Below are 14,792 nucleotides of genomic sequence, written 5' to 3'. Positions count from 1 at the left end.
CTAATCTCTGAAAAGCAAAGAGTGCCGGTGGTGGCCTGCCAGTTCTGGTATTCTATGGCAAAAGCCAATCGAGCTCTATGGGGCAGTGGGCACAGAGCCCACTAGGGGTTGTTGGACCTTCTTTTTCTGATTGTGTGGTCAGAGACATTCACACCAGTAACCTGCTGCAGCTCATTTTGCAGCTCTGGCAGTCCTAATCCTGTTCCTTCTTGCACAAAGGAGCAGATTTTACAGCCTTGCCCAGCTTTCCTTGAGAGAAATGGTCTCCTCCATGCTCTTGAGACTGTGCTGGGAGACACAGCAAACCTTCTGGCAATGGCATATATTGATGTGCCATCCTGCAGCAACCTCTGTAGGCGCAAGGTATCACCTCATGTCACCAGCAGTGACACTGACCCTAGCCAAATGCAAAACCAGTGAAAAAACAGTCAGAAAATATGAGCAGGAAAAAAAATGGCAATGGCCTCCAACTATAAAACATTTTTAGGGAATTGTCTCATTGTTGCCCCTCTAGTTCACCTGTTGTTAATTTCATTAACACCAAAGCAGCTAAAACCGATTAATGACCCCCCCTTCTGCTACTTAACTGACCAGATCAACATCCCAGAAGTTTAACTGACTTGATGCTTTACTGTGATTAAAAAGTGTTCCTTAAATTTTTTTGGAGCAGCATATTTGTTTTCACTGAGCTATTACTGAAGTTCAGCGACTTGGCCTCTGCGTGCAAACACACACTGACATTTTATTACAGGAAACACACAAAATATTCAAGACAGAGTTTAAATTAAGTTCATTTTTTCTTTTGTTTTTTTGAAATGACAGTTTTAAAATTTTGCATCAACAACCTTATGTTCACAGTTTTCCTTTGTAAAAAAAACTATCCCTATTGTATACTTCTTGTACACTATTGTATGAAAGTTCTCACAGAAGAACAAAAACAACCTTCCAGCTGTGTTTTCTTCCTTGTCATGATGTGAAGGGAAACTAAAATTAGACCGCCATGACACAAAAGTTTGTTCCTGCATCCTATCAGACCCTGTCAGTTTACTGGATTCAGTGTTGCCAAAGAGAGAAAAGTCAACAAAACTTTTCAAGGATACTGAACATGCGCCTTTATTTTTCACTGGATGTACAAAAATAAAGTTTACCTGTTAGTTATCCATCAGTGTGGATATTATACTAGCTACCTATTTGCCTTCTGATTTTAGTTTTGAGACATTTTTCTCTCAAGTAACCTCTCAGTGCTGATAAAAAGTAGGACAATGAGGCCCTGGTTGAAAATAACTTGAATTATCCTTTACGTTTGTTGACTACACCCTGTGTGTAGTTTCACTGAAAGGCTTGAAAACAGTGACAGGAAGGAGTAGATCAAGATGGAGTTCCCTTTTTAAGCCTCGGCCTTATTGTTTTACCTCAGAGCAGGAGAGAGGAGCAGACGCACTCTTTTCTTGTCTGACACAAACAGGAGACACACAGATGGAGATGAACCTCTGAGTTTATCTCCATCCTCACTGTAAACAAACTGCTTTTCTCATCCATTAGTTGTTATTGTGTATTTTCAACATAACGTGACATGTGTAGCCTGTATCTCTATTAGGTTATGTACTCATTGTTCTTTAGTGATTTCTTATTATCTGTCATATATATGTACTATTACAGTGATGGATGTAACAATGGGCACACCAAGTGGTGGGGGCACGCTGCTCGGAAACCCGACAATGGCTTTGTCATACTGTGTTTGGGTATTTTGCTGGCTTGTCTTCTTAGAGGAGAGATTAACTGCAAATCAATATAAAGTTGTTCAGAGTAATTACCTTTATCCTATGATGAAATATTTCCTTTATTCAAAGATATCCTTTAATTTTTCACCTATCCGCATGCCTAAAGAGCAGGTCTAGAGAGAGCTTATCTTCTTCTTATTGCAAACAAATCCAATTAAAAAAATTATTTTAGGTACTTATTGAAGGTACTTTAGTGACAGAGTTTGCACTAGTGCACAATAGTGTATCAGAGCAGAGTGTAAATGATCCTGAGACAAGCATAACTAAATTCACACCATTTTTTCTTCTTTATGCTCAATTTTTGTTAAAAAAAAACTTGCTGTGCCCAGCTGTTTTGGAAAACAGCCAGATGCCGACAGACTGGGGAAGTTGCAAAGTACTGAGGGACAAATTAACTCATTGTTTGTTCAGCTCTGTACTTTAGACTGACAATAGCATCACCAGCCTTACCCTATTTTATTGTGTGCGCTCGTGTTTGTGTGTGTGTGTGTGTGTGTGAGAACACCCACTCATCCTCAACATGTTTTTCTTAGCGGATCTGTCATTACTGTTTGGTGCTAGAGCTCACCTTCCCCTCTTTATTGACTCAATATGAAAACACAATTATTGCACCAACAAAATCAGGGTCAAAGGTGGAACCACATGATGTTTGTAATGAGTCTAACACTCTCTTAATGACAGGACTATTCACGGCCTCACATAGAGCAGCACATTTGCGGTGCTTTTCATTTAGGCAACTGTTTGAAATCAGCCTAGTTTTGTGTTTCTTCGTCAGAGCATCTCAAGCTTTATGTTGGGCTGTGATAAACCATCTATTGTGGGGTTATCAGAGATTATATTTTCTATAGCTTAATGCATGCAAGATTGACTGGCATTGTCGGGGGACTGATTTTTGATCTTAAAGTGTGATGCAGAAGAATATCAAATGTGAGGCTATTCATCCTTATGTTGCATGGCCACATAAACTCTCCGCTCACTTGTAACCCACTAAATATGTACAATGGGATAACAGCCAAGGAAATGTCCATTATAAATGTTTGAGACACAAAGTCTACTACATATGATTTTCCCTGGATTAGCCTTTCTAGCATTTTGTAATCTAATTTCACTCATGTTTTGTGATATGAAAAAAGGATATTTAAAAAAAAGAAAAAGAGATCAATTCATTTGCTGTTTTCTGTTTGATGTGAATTATGTGTTTTTGAGTCAAAACAGCTGTTACTTGACTCCCCCCTTTTTCGCATGCTGGACTTATCCCCCACTGAGCCACTCCCCTAACCCTGCTGTTTGCTGCTGTAACACACACATATTTTTGGTGTTATAAATCTTCACCAGCTGACTACAATTGATTAGTAAAAATAACTCCCCTTACTTCACCACCGGTGAGTCACAGTAAAATGCACGGAGGGGTTAAATGATGTCCATAGGCTGCTAAGGATGTGAAGTTGGGCTGTGCAGGAAACATGGGAGAGCAGCTTCCTGTTGTGCAAAAAAGGAGCCTGTTGTACAGCAATCAGATGGACAGATGGGCGTGCAGGGAAACAAAGCCGGTTTATCAATGCAAGAGAGCTGTTCTGAAATGTCAAATATATTTTATGCTGCTAAGAAAAACTGTTTTATGAGAATATTATCCAGTCATTGCTCTGATTTGACACTAATAAATCAAACATTCAGTTTCACAAGAACAACTTTAAAAAACGCCCATAAGTTGCAAGCCATGACTTTGTTGTATGTTTTATTATCTCGTGATAATGTTTAACATTTGGTTACTTTGTAACTGCTAAAAATAGAAACTATAAGAAAGTATATGATGATAACAAATATCATCAAATATATATATACACACACACATATATATATATATATATACACATACATATATACACACACACACATATATATATATATACACACACACACATATATATATATATATATATATATATATATATATATATATATATATACTGTATATATGTGTGGCATTTTTTGCTTTTATGGGATTTTCCCAGAATTATCGTTTTTGTGTGTAGTCCACCTCGTGAACAGGCGTTAAATTATGTTTCTTTTACATGAATTGAGTGACTGTCTACGTAAAACATCTACATCACTCCGTTTAATCTCATCCCTGTTATATTTACTGATTACAGTAAAGTACCAATCATCGCTGAAATTCATTTGTAGGCGGACTGTAACATTTCCAACACTTGACTGGACCTGCTGCTGTGCAGGGATTCTCCTCAAGTGCGGTTTATTCCAGTTTCCAATCGCGTCCGGCGCGCACCAAGACGCACCAGCGAGCGATCAGCTGGGCAGCGTTTCCCTCCCAGAAGGCAGGGCTGCGTTGAGGCACACTCACTCACTCTCTGCTTAGACTATTCAACAGAGTTTGCTGTTTGCTCCATTTTTATTACTTTTTGTGTCCTGACTGATTTTGCGGACGAGATGTTGGAGATACTCGCTTTCCAAAAATGAACACAGGTGAGACGATTTGCCTCGAGCCACGAACTGCTTCACTTTCGACATTTTTAGAAAATTAGAAGACATACGAAGTTTACAGTTACTTATATCTTACAGATTCATCTTTTTAAAGCTATATATATATATATATATGTATATCTCACTTTGGCTCCTTTCTTCGTAAATGAATGACTCCAGCTGTAGCAACAGGATATGGAGCAAATCAAAGTGTGCCTTTACCCAGTGTTTCTTGATTTTACAAGGAAGTATGGTGTTGGTTATATAGAAGAAAAGAGAGCGCTTTAGCAAAAATGAAGCTCGCTTGGGGTTTGAAAACTTCAAATCAATCTTTAACTGCATGTTTTCTATTTATAGGCAACTGTCATAATTTTAACACTTCCTTTATATAGATATTGTGCATTGCATAATGTATTGATATAATTCATGTATTGAATACACGTGAAGTACATGTGCTGATTTATTAGCACTGTCCTTTGCGACATGTAAAGTGACCTATTGTTCTTAAAGTAGTACAGGCAGCCTGACAGGAGTGTCTCTCGCTTGAATCACAGGAAGTGAATCAGGGAATTCCCTTCAATTCTTTCTTGAAGAATATCAAAGTATACATTACTAATTTAGCATCTTTTTATTATAATCTTACACCACCAAGCTGTACCAATTGGAGGAGCTATCTTGGTTTGTACTGTCAGTTTCATGTATGGAAATATGTATATTTTTACAAAGAAATATTCTACAGATTTTGTGAAGAAAATGTGCACAGCTAAATATGACTCTTACACACGGTTCAAAGTTTTATCATTTGTGAATCTTTAATCAGTTTTAGGTCACAGTGAAACAATGCAAATGACCTGCAATCTATTTTAAAGCACATAATCTTACAGTTTCCTTTTCCTGTTGTTCTTTCAGACTGCACCAAGCCCTCTGTTGCTCCCAAGCCAAGATTTGTTTGTCACGCCAAGCTGTCCCCCCTTCTGTCTGCAGCCAGGGGTCCTAAACCTTCTATAGCCCCAAAACCTAAAGTCGCATCAGAGGTAAATGGCAGCCAGGGAGGATGCAGTAATGGCAGCCTGGTAACCTCAGATGGTGAGGCTGATGAGGAGCACAAGACAGAGAATGGTCTAAACAAAGCAAGTATAGACACATTGCCAACGGAGCAACAATTTAACTCTTACATCCTCAAATCACCACAAACAGACTCACCATCGGGGTCACATGGGCTGGAGGACAGAGATGTGACAGAGGAGGAAAACGAAGATGAAGATATGATTCTGAAGATGGATGAGGACTGGAGATTAACTGACAGTGCTGTGACAGAGGAAGCTGATTCCCTGGAAACACTTTGGATCAGTGATGCTAGACCCACGGCTGACTCGGAGGAGGCAGTGGAGATGATTGACACAGACGTGACGGAGGACATGGATGCTGAAGGTTGCGATGCAGGTGAGGCGCTGGCCGACACAGATGGCATCTCTGTGGGAGACTTTTCTGTTAACAGCATCGATGAGGAGGCAGGCTGTTATTCTGGTGAAAGTCGAGACCTGAACAAGAACCAGCGCCAAATTGAAGAGGATGCAAATACAGCAGATGATCTAACTGAGTCTTGTACAGATGAACCTGATGTCCTGGGTGAAGAAACCACAACTGAGGCTGATGACAAGCGTGTTTTTCTAGCAGAAGATGAAGAGAAAGTAGAACCAGTCTCTGACTGTGGTTTCACTTGTAACATCCTAAAGCTGAGGTGTAGCCCTAAGATTAAAGAAAAAGGTGAAAGCCAAGAGCACACCCGTTTTTATGACTTCACTCCTGACAACCAGAAACAGATCTCTGGTGCAGCTAAGAGACACACTGGCTTAGAAGGCGATCCAGGTTATGAGCCGTTTTACATCTCTTCGGAGGACATTATAAACCGAGACTTGATGCCAAGGAAAGACAAAACTTGTGGACCACTAGAGAGTGCACTCACACAAAGTACCGTTTCTTCTTTAAACAGCCATGGAGTATCAGCCAGGAAATATGAGGAAACAGCTGAAAATATACAAACGGAGTGTTTGGGTTCTCAGGATTACATTAACAGCACTCATGAAAACAAGGTAAGGATATGTCCGAAAAGGATGCCTGTCAAAACTGAAGAGCATAATTCTCATGCAGTGGGAGACGTATTAAATCATTTGTACTTCCAGCCAAGGTTCAGGCAGATATCCATCTCAGTACCAACAGATGCCGATACCTCGCTGACCTCTTCATGCTCAGGAAGCCAGCTCCTGTCCCCAAACGACTCTGATGTCTTCAGAGACGACGATGACTCGGAGGGCCACATTGTGCCCTTTCTGGATGACACCACTGACACAGAGCAGGACATCAGCGATGAGCATCTATACGAGGAGCCAGGGAAAAGTTTGTATGCGGAAAATGGTTTTCCTTTTGATAGGAAAGTGACCGGGATTCGATCCCACTCTTTGTCACACCGCATTACTAATAAAGTGGAGGATACAGGAGTGCAGTTTCTTCAGAAGCCCTACATGAGTGGATTTGGACAACCTGCAATGAGCAGCAGCCCCATGTTAAACTCAACACGGCACAAAAGTTACTCAAAACCCCATTATTTGTCCCTGTACCCCCGTTCCCTGTCCATGGAGGGCCAAGACTCATCTCTGTGTGTCTACAGGGAAGGATCTCCTAGACAGAGAGGTGCCCTTTGTTCATCTGAAAGCTTCTCCAGGCGCTCCCCTCTCTCATCCAGTGCCCTATCCACACCTACATCTGCAGTGGATATCCCTCCTCCGTTTGAGCTGGCCTACATCACTAAGAGGCCTATTACAAAGAGTTCTCCTTCCCTTCTCATTGAGGGGGACTCATCAGAGAAAAACAGGAAAAAGAAGTCCTCCCTTAAGCGCTTTCTCATGCTTAAATTTAGGCGGAAGACAGAAAACAAGCCCGCGGTCGATGTCAAACCATCGTTCTTTAAGCCCTCAGCAGAGTCCAGCCACCGTACGCCCAGCAGACTGCTGGATTTAGATAGAAGCAGCATAAACAGCTCTCCGCAGCTGAACTCACGCTCAGTCAGCAAACTACAAGTTTCACCTGAGCCGGCCTCTCCCTTCCTGTTCTACAAGGAAAGCAGAAGGAAAGGGAACACTGTGGCCTTCCTCAATCGCAGCGTTGTCCGGGTGGAGTCCTTCGAGGATCGCTCTCGTGTGCCTTTCACTCCTCTCCCCCTGACCAAGCCTCGGTCCATCTCCGTCCCCAACACAGATACCTCTGACTACGAGAATGTTCCGGCCATCAGTTCAGACTACGAGAACCTTCAGGTGCCGCAGCGGAGGCCTGTTCGGCAGATACCTCTCACAGACTTCTTTGTCCGTCCCAGTCGAGTGCTGTCTGCTGCCAATGAGACAGATGGTTATGTGGACATGAGCAGCCTCCCTGGGTTTGAGAAAAAAACTCAGTCACTTGAACAGGAAACAGAAAGGTATGTAAATGAACCAAAGCTTGTAGCACTGCCTTGAGTTAAATGATGACATTGCTAAAAACAATAACAATGTTGGTTTAAAATGTTGTCTTGGTAATTGCTTATTACCACTAAACATCACACGCAAGGTTTTATGCAATTCAAATTTGACGTGTTGATGCTATCAGAAGAAAGTCATGTTATCTAAGTTAGGGCTCCACACTGGATTCACCGTCTTGAGATTATGAATCTCTGCAACAATTTTTATGTCTGTCCATCCCAGAGTTTTTGCAATAAATCCATCAGCACCAAAGCAGTGGAGTGTCTTACTAAAAGACCAAGAAGGCAAACAGCTAACACGCATGGCAATTGTGCATCATATTAGTGATTCCTGCCACTACCATTTTTTATTACTTCATGGTCACTTTAATAATGTCCTTGGAATTATCATTATTTGTTATATAGAGACCCCTGATGCTATGATCCCTGCAGGTATGTAAAGAGGAAGCTTACCTCTTACCTTGCAGTAAGACTAAACTTGTCTTGTCATGGCTTGTTGAGTGGGAGAAGAGGAAATGCTGGTGTAGGGGTAGTGGCTTAAGATGTAATTGAAAACGGGCTGTTTTCATTCATAAATCATCCCTTTAGGTACAGAAAATGGGGTCCTTTTGGGCTGATGTTGTAGGCAGAGCCTCTTGTGTCTCTAGTGGGATGCTGTTTGTTGTATGATCAGCCAGGCGGCTCTGACTGTAACCCACCTCCCCCTTACCCCCCACCCCCACATTCCTGTTAGCTGTGCCCATATCATACAGGCTGTCCACGATGATTAATAGTCAGTCTTTTGGAGTCATTGCTCGTCTCTAGCCATTCAGAAACAACAGGCGGTGATACAATCTCAGTGTGTTCTGTAGTCAGCAGTTGTTCACCAAAGAGCTTCCCTCTCCTCATGTTCACCATTTAGGTTATACCATATGTGCAAACAAAGCTGTACAGCAGGGCTTATAATACACTGCTGAAGAGGCTGACACAGTGTGGTTTGACACAGACCGTTGTATTTTATACTCTATATCATTTCTATGAAAATTAACTCCTAAAATCAACCATTGGAAAACATGCAGGTGTACTTCTGACTCTTAGTCATCAATGAACAGCTTGCTGTCTTCATCCTTTCATATATTTTCCTCACAAGAAGTTTTTACAGTCTATAAACTTAAATATTTTATGTTTTACATCAATAAATCAACCTGCACACACCTTGAGTTGATGATGAACATGTGAACATGTTGTATGGCTGAGCATATCATTATTACTCTGGTTTGGGCAAACTTTTTTTCTGGTGCCTTAAACTACACATGGATACTATTATTTAGGGACTTGTTTAAATTCCAGCTTTTTCATATGGACACTGTGCTCACTTGCATGTGCACACACTGGCTCCCCATAGTATTGCAGCGTGAGTTAATAGAGTAAATTAACCTGTTTATCTACTACACATTTGAGAACTGTGAAAATGCCAAAGACAATATTGAAGAGCCCAAGGTGGCTACATCAAGAATCTTTATTTTGGCCAAAAAATGCAAACTATTTTTAAAATAATGACAAATAAAAAAAAGTAAGAAATGTGAAAATGACCTAAGGGATAAATTTCAAGCAAAGACCAGGCAGGTAACTTATGCACACAAACAGAAAAACCAGAGCATTTGCTGCTTTCTCTTTTCATGGTTACAAACACTGCTTTAGCTCACTGATTTGAACAAGTGGCCCAAATGCCATAAGCCTAGTATAGAGGCCCAGGTTGGATTATGCCCCACAGCCATTTACTGCATGTCTTCTGCCCTGGTCTTTCTCCCAGTGTCTTCTCGCCACTGTTCTATCAAAGTAAAGGCTGAAACCCAACAAATAAATTAAAAAAACAGACTTTATTTAAAAGATACCTCCATAACGTCCTGTTGTGAAGCCTCGTGTTTGGTACAGACAGTATAAAAGACATAGCCACCCTGACTCTATAACTGTAACTTAGAAATTCTGCATTTTGAAGCTTCAACATTAGCATTTTTGTCTGCTGTGTTATTTGGAGCCAGACATTCCCTTATATGGATAAATGATGGTATAAGTTACCACTATAGCCAGCATGGTGAGCAAGCTACTTTCATAAGCTGTACCAGGTAATACCAGCTAATTAAGCACAGACTTCTGTAATGGTCTATCTAACAATAAAGCTAAATATCAGTCAGATAACATATTAAAAGTGCTCAAACAGTACAAACATGACACTCACAAATGCACACACAGTTGGGAGGTCCAGTTTAATGACTTGAACTAGGATGAGGCCTACCCAACTGGCTCCAGCTGCCTATCCATAGATGCTGAAACTGTTTTTAGTACCAGGCTGTAAATGTGTTTTTCTGTCCTGCAACATTGGACATTTTAAAGTGTGAGCCTGTAGGGGCTGACTGTCTTTTGCTGAAAGCTTTAAGAATTGTCTTGAGGAACTGCAGTTTTTGCCACTTCTGTGCTGACGTCATATTTCATACACAGAGGTTGCCCCCCTGGTTTGACAATATAATCGTCACCATCTTGATTTTTTGGAGACAGAAAGAGAAAGGGTTACAAAATGAACACTAATAATGTTAATAATAATAATGATGATGCTAGTGCTAAGATGTAAATTAATAATTAATAACAATGATAGAATTGCAGGGTCAAGGTGCATAAAAAGCAAATTAACTGGAAAAGGCAAATTAACGTGAGACTCGTGTAACGTTAAAATTGTTTCAAGAGAAAAATTATTTTGGGAAAAAATGGTCAGCTATGTATATAATGCTTAAAGTTTAACACTGAATGTATAATAATTATTTTTAAAGAATCATCACCCTTTCAATTCTTACAAAGGGGGTTTATAACAAACCCATAAACCCTTCCAGTTCCTGCTGTCTAGTAGGGTCAGAGATGTAAGTTCCCTTTCAAAACAACAACGATTTTAAAAATGACAGTACTAATAATCTACTTAATCCAGTTGAGCCTTATTTGTCAAAGCAAAACAGGAAAAACAAAGTATTTAACAAAACTCCATCGTAAATACTACGTAAACAGTGAATAGCTACAACCTCAATAAATCAGCAAAGTTGTCAAATTTAAGAAGCTACAGTAACAAGATTTTTTCATTTTATGGATTGAAATAAAACTTTTTAAAATAATTAATGAATAAGTTTTTTTTTTTAATTATTTGCTGATTTTTTTTAATTATTATTTTTATGCACGACTAATTTATTGCTTAATTGACCTTTTAATGTTAATCCTAAACAAACAGTGGCATGAATATGATTTCTGCACGGTGTTTCAGCCTCTACAGAATAAAGCCAGCATAATCACAGTTCTCCAAATGGACAGTCGAGTTAGAGGCTGAGGATGTTAATTTTGCAATAGCCTGAAGGAGCCATATTAACAGATAGTTTGGAGATAATTGGTGTCTTTTTTCCAGTCAGCTTTCATTGGGAACCTTGCTTGAGGAAAAAGATAGAAACAATATTTTTTATCTCTTGTAATTTATCGCTGCACATTTTGCCTTGAGACGTCATACATTGTGGCAGGAGCGTGTGAAGAGACGGAGGCAGTTTCTTTGGCAGTGATTTAAAAGCCTAATATAGAGACTGTCCGTGCAGTTTTGTGGTATCTCATTCAAAGTTTGATCTAGTAAACAGTAATGGGCCATGCAGCTCTAATGTGTGTGATGCAGAGATCTGAACTGCTCACATATGTTGTTCATATGTAGCTAATTTGCATCTCAGTGGGATTTAATCCACCGGTGCTTGGAGTGAAACATGGCAGGAAGATTGGCAAAGCAATTATCTGGTCACGTAGAGGACTACTGCATCACCACTGTAACTTTAAGGATGTGTTGTTATTTGCGTAGCTTACATTCCCCGCTGAGCGGCAGACATTAGCATATTCATTTGGGCTCCCCGCAGAAGGAAATCTCATAGCATAAAATACCAACATGTGTCCCTGATCGGGTACAGTTGTCACCGCGGGCCTTTCAGAATCAGTTTATTGGCTTTTGCAGACCTGCAATGTTTTATCTATTCACATTTAATTCTAACACTGACTATGTTTATTATAGTGATATTTCAATGTGAAGCATAAAGATGATTTGAATGGTTAAATAAAATTCATCTGATTTATTCTCACATGAATGAAGCTCATATTATAGAATCACTTGGTCAAAGTGTGGGGGAAAAATGAAATGACACATTTTAAGGCTAGAGTAGTGGTTTTCAACAAGGGGATGCAATATACACTCACCAGACACTTTATTAGGTACATTATGCTAATACAAGGTTGATTTCCCATTTAGCTTCAGAACTGCCTTAATTCTTTGCAGCACAGAATCAACAAGGTGCTGGAGATTTTGGTTCATATTGACATTGACGGCGTCACAGAGTTGCTGCAGATTTGACAGATGCACATCCATGAAGGGTGTCTTTAGATCTACCAAAACACAAAGGTGCTAACTAACCCCCACATCATTACGCCACCACCATCAGCCTGAACTGGTAATGTGAGATAGGATTGATCCATGCTTTCAGCAGCAGCTTACAGCAGAAATCAAAACCAAAATCATCTTTTGTGGTCCAATTTTGGTGAGCCTGTGTGAATTATAGCCTCAGTTTCCTGTTTTTAGCTGACAGGAGTGTCACCTTGTGTGGTCTTCTGGTGCTGTAACCCATCATCTTCAAGGTTTAATGATTTCATCCATTCAGGGATGCTTTTCAGCATAACTTCATAACTAGTGTTTTTTGAGTTACTGTAGACGTCCTATCAGTTTTAAGCAGTCTGACCTCCTCTGACCTTTAGCATCAAAATGCACTTTTGCAATTCAGTGGATATTTTTCTCTTTTTCTGGACCTTTCTTCGTAAATGCAGAAGTCAGCTGGGCGGGAAAACCCCAGTAGATCAGCAGTGTCTAAAATACCAACACGTTCTCACTCCCGAAGCGTAACATTTTACGCTAGGTGACAAATCGTCAACATATTACGTTTTCGGCTACCCACCACGTTCCTAAATGACGACCTCGGAAAAAAGAGGAAATATGAGAACCGTCTGGACTCCATCTACACATGTTCGCTCTTTTTCTTCAAATCGCTTAGAAACACGCTATTTAACATCATTATAGTCCTGGTTAAGATCAGGCAAATACTCAGACTAGCCTGACTAACAGACACCGAAAAAAACCCCCAACAACATGCAAAGTCACTTAAATCATTTTTCTTTCTCATTCTGATGCTCAGTTTGAACCTTAGCAGGTCATCTTGATTATGTCTACATGCACTCTGTTGCTTCCATGTGATTGGCTGATTGGATATTTACATTATTGAGCATTTGAACCAGTGTCTATAACAAAGTGTCTGTGGATATATTATTATTAAGGAATAAGAAGGAACAAGCACTTTCCCCACATATTTTGATTTTTGTCGATTAATGATGAAAACAATTACGGATCCTGAAGGTAGGTAAGTTTAGCCAGACTTTTTGTAAGTCAAAAAGCAGAGACAGCTGGAATGTTTTGGTCACAGCAATCACTTTTCTGTGGATTAAATAGGTTAAAATGTCGTATTTAGTGAGCTTTAAGATGCTCCTTGGCAAATATTATTTTGTTTCGGCGTTAGCTCTGTGTCCTTGTATTCAGTATTTATGTTAAGGTGCTAAAGTTCTGCTCTCCATATCTTCATAAAACCCTTACGTTCTGGACTATTGTCCATCTTAAATAATACCCCACATTTACTTAATTTAGTCCGTAATACTATGAGGCCTGTGGAAGAATTTGAGATGAAATAAGTCTCTGTATCCTTTTTACCAGGCAAAAGTGTGATTTGAAAATATTTTTGCTCTCAACAAATCAAAACTGTAAATTAGGCAGAGTAGTTATGAGGCTGTTACATCAGTGTTATGAGCCAGAAACCAAATGAGGTACAGCCTCATAAAAATAAGCCAACAAGAGCGATATTATTAAACATGTTTTTGAAATTTTTACTTCCATTTTACCAAATTCAGTGCAAAAGAAACCAATAAAATGCTACATGAATTTTCGTCATTATTGTTAAGAGTGTGCATATACTCTGCAGCATTTTTTGGACTGTATATCCAGCGCGCTGCCTTGTTTCACACCAGCCACTCCTTTTTTTTGTTGCTTCCCACAGTGCCTATACAGAAGCATACAACGTGTGTGCGTTGGCAGCTGGTCCACAGGTTAATCCGGTGGGTGAAGATGTGAGAAAGACAATGGGTGAAGAAGACCAAGGACGCACCTCTGAGGAAGACGAGGCAGTGACAGAAAACAACTATGACAGACAGGTTGGGTTCCTTACAGGCACACTGAGGGGAGAAAAAAGGTTTTATAGGTAGAATAACAGATTTCTACAACAAAATGTTAAATATCTTGTCCATAACATACTTAGCTTAGAAGTCCCCATTCACTAAGCCTTTTATTCACCTACTCTTATTTAGAAAACCCTCCATCCTCAGAAATAAAACTTAATTATTTAATTGTTTTTACAGAGAAGTCACCTTTCCTCCAAAGGACTTGTAGAAATGAAGATGTATTGTAAGAAGGGAGTAACATAACACAGGGTAAACTGTTTTTTTTCACCTTGGCCAACTGCAAAAATGCCCTCCAGTGCCAGCATTTTAATGCAGGTTAATGGAGGTTAATGGGCTACTACAGGGCTGTCCTCATTATTTAGAATTTGATTGCTGCTTGGAGATGATGTTGAGTGGTGAGCCAGCTACATTTGAACCTGCGCCAGAATGCTTTCGTTTCTCCCAACATGAGGCTTATTCCAAGTAAATAATATGATTGTTTACAGTCTGACGGTCGATCCAGAGCCTTTTACATCGTCAAAGAGCTGGTGGATTCAGAGAGAACGTAAGTTTCCTATTTAACATATTATTTCTTATTAACTATATCTGCTAAAAGCAGTCTCGTTCCCAGTACTATCCTGCTGAATTGTGGCTTTATTTATCTACCCACAGACATGTTAAAGCCCTCAAGGTGCTCCAGGAAGTAAGTGAAGTTTATATATATA

The 14,792-nt window shown here is 39.8% G+C and overlaps 1 protein-coding gene across 3 annotated transcripts in view; it reads left to right on the top strand.

The window, feature by feature from the left end:
* The first annotated feature begins 4,028 nt into the window (after window positions 1-4,028).
* LOC102306878 (FYVE, RhoGEF and PH domain-containing protein 5) overlaps window positions 4,029-14,792 on the top strand; it is a 24,152-nt gene continuing 13,388 nt past the window's right edge. For 2 of the 3 annotated variants that reach the window (XM_042225644.1, XM_014340608.2), the window contains exons 1-5: window positions 4,029-4,262; window positions 5,169-7,731; window positions 13,908-14,061; window positions 14,574-14,632; window positions 14,740-14,770. In XM_042225644.1, coding sequence (XP_042081578.1) covers window positions 4,253-4,262; window positions 5,169-7,731; window positions 13,908-14,061; window positions 14,574-14,632; window positions 14,740-14,770 — 2,817 coding nt within the window. In that variant the 5' untranslated portion in view covers window positions 4,029-4,252. The remainder of the gene's footprint in view (window positions 4,263-5,168; window positions 7,732-13,907; window positions 14,062-14,573; window positions 14,633-14,739; window positions 14,771-14,792) is intronic. The other variant, XM_042225645.1, reaches the window with a different exon arrangement.

Source organism: Haplochromis burtoni, unplaced genomic scaffold (genome assembly GCF_018398535.1).
Source record: "Haplochromis burtoni strain Fernald_Lab_line unplaced genomic scaffold, NCSU_Asbu1 Contig_177, whole genome shotgun sequence".
Lineage (NCBI taxonomy): Eukaryota > Metazoa > Chordata > Actinopteri > Cichliformes > Cichlidae > Haplochromis > Haplochromis burtoni.
Note: the sequence above shows the minus strand (reverse complement) of the source record. Positions and strands in the feature narration are given on the sequence as shown.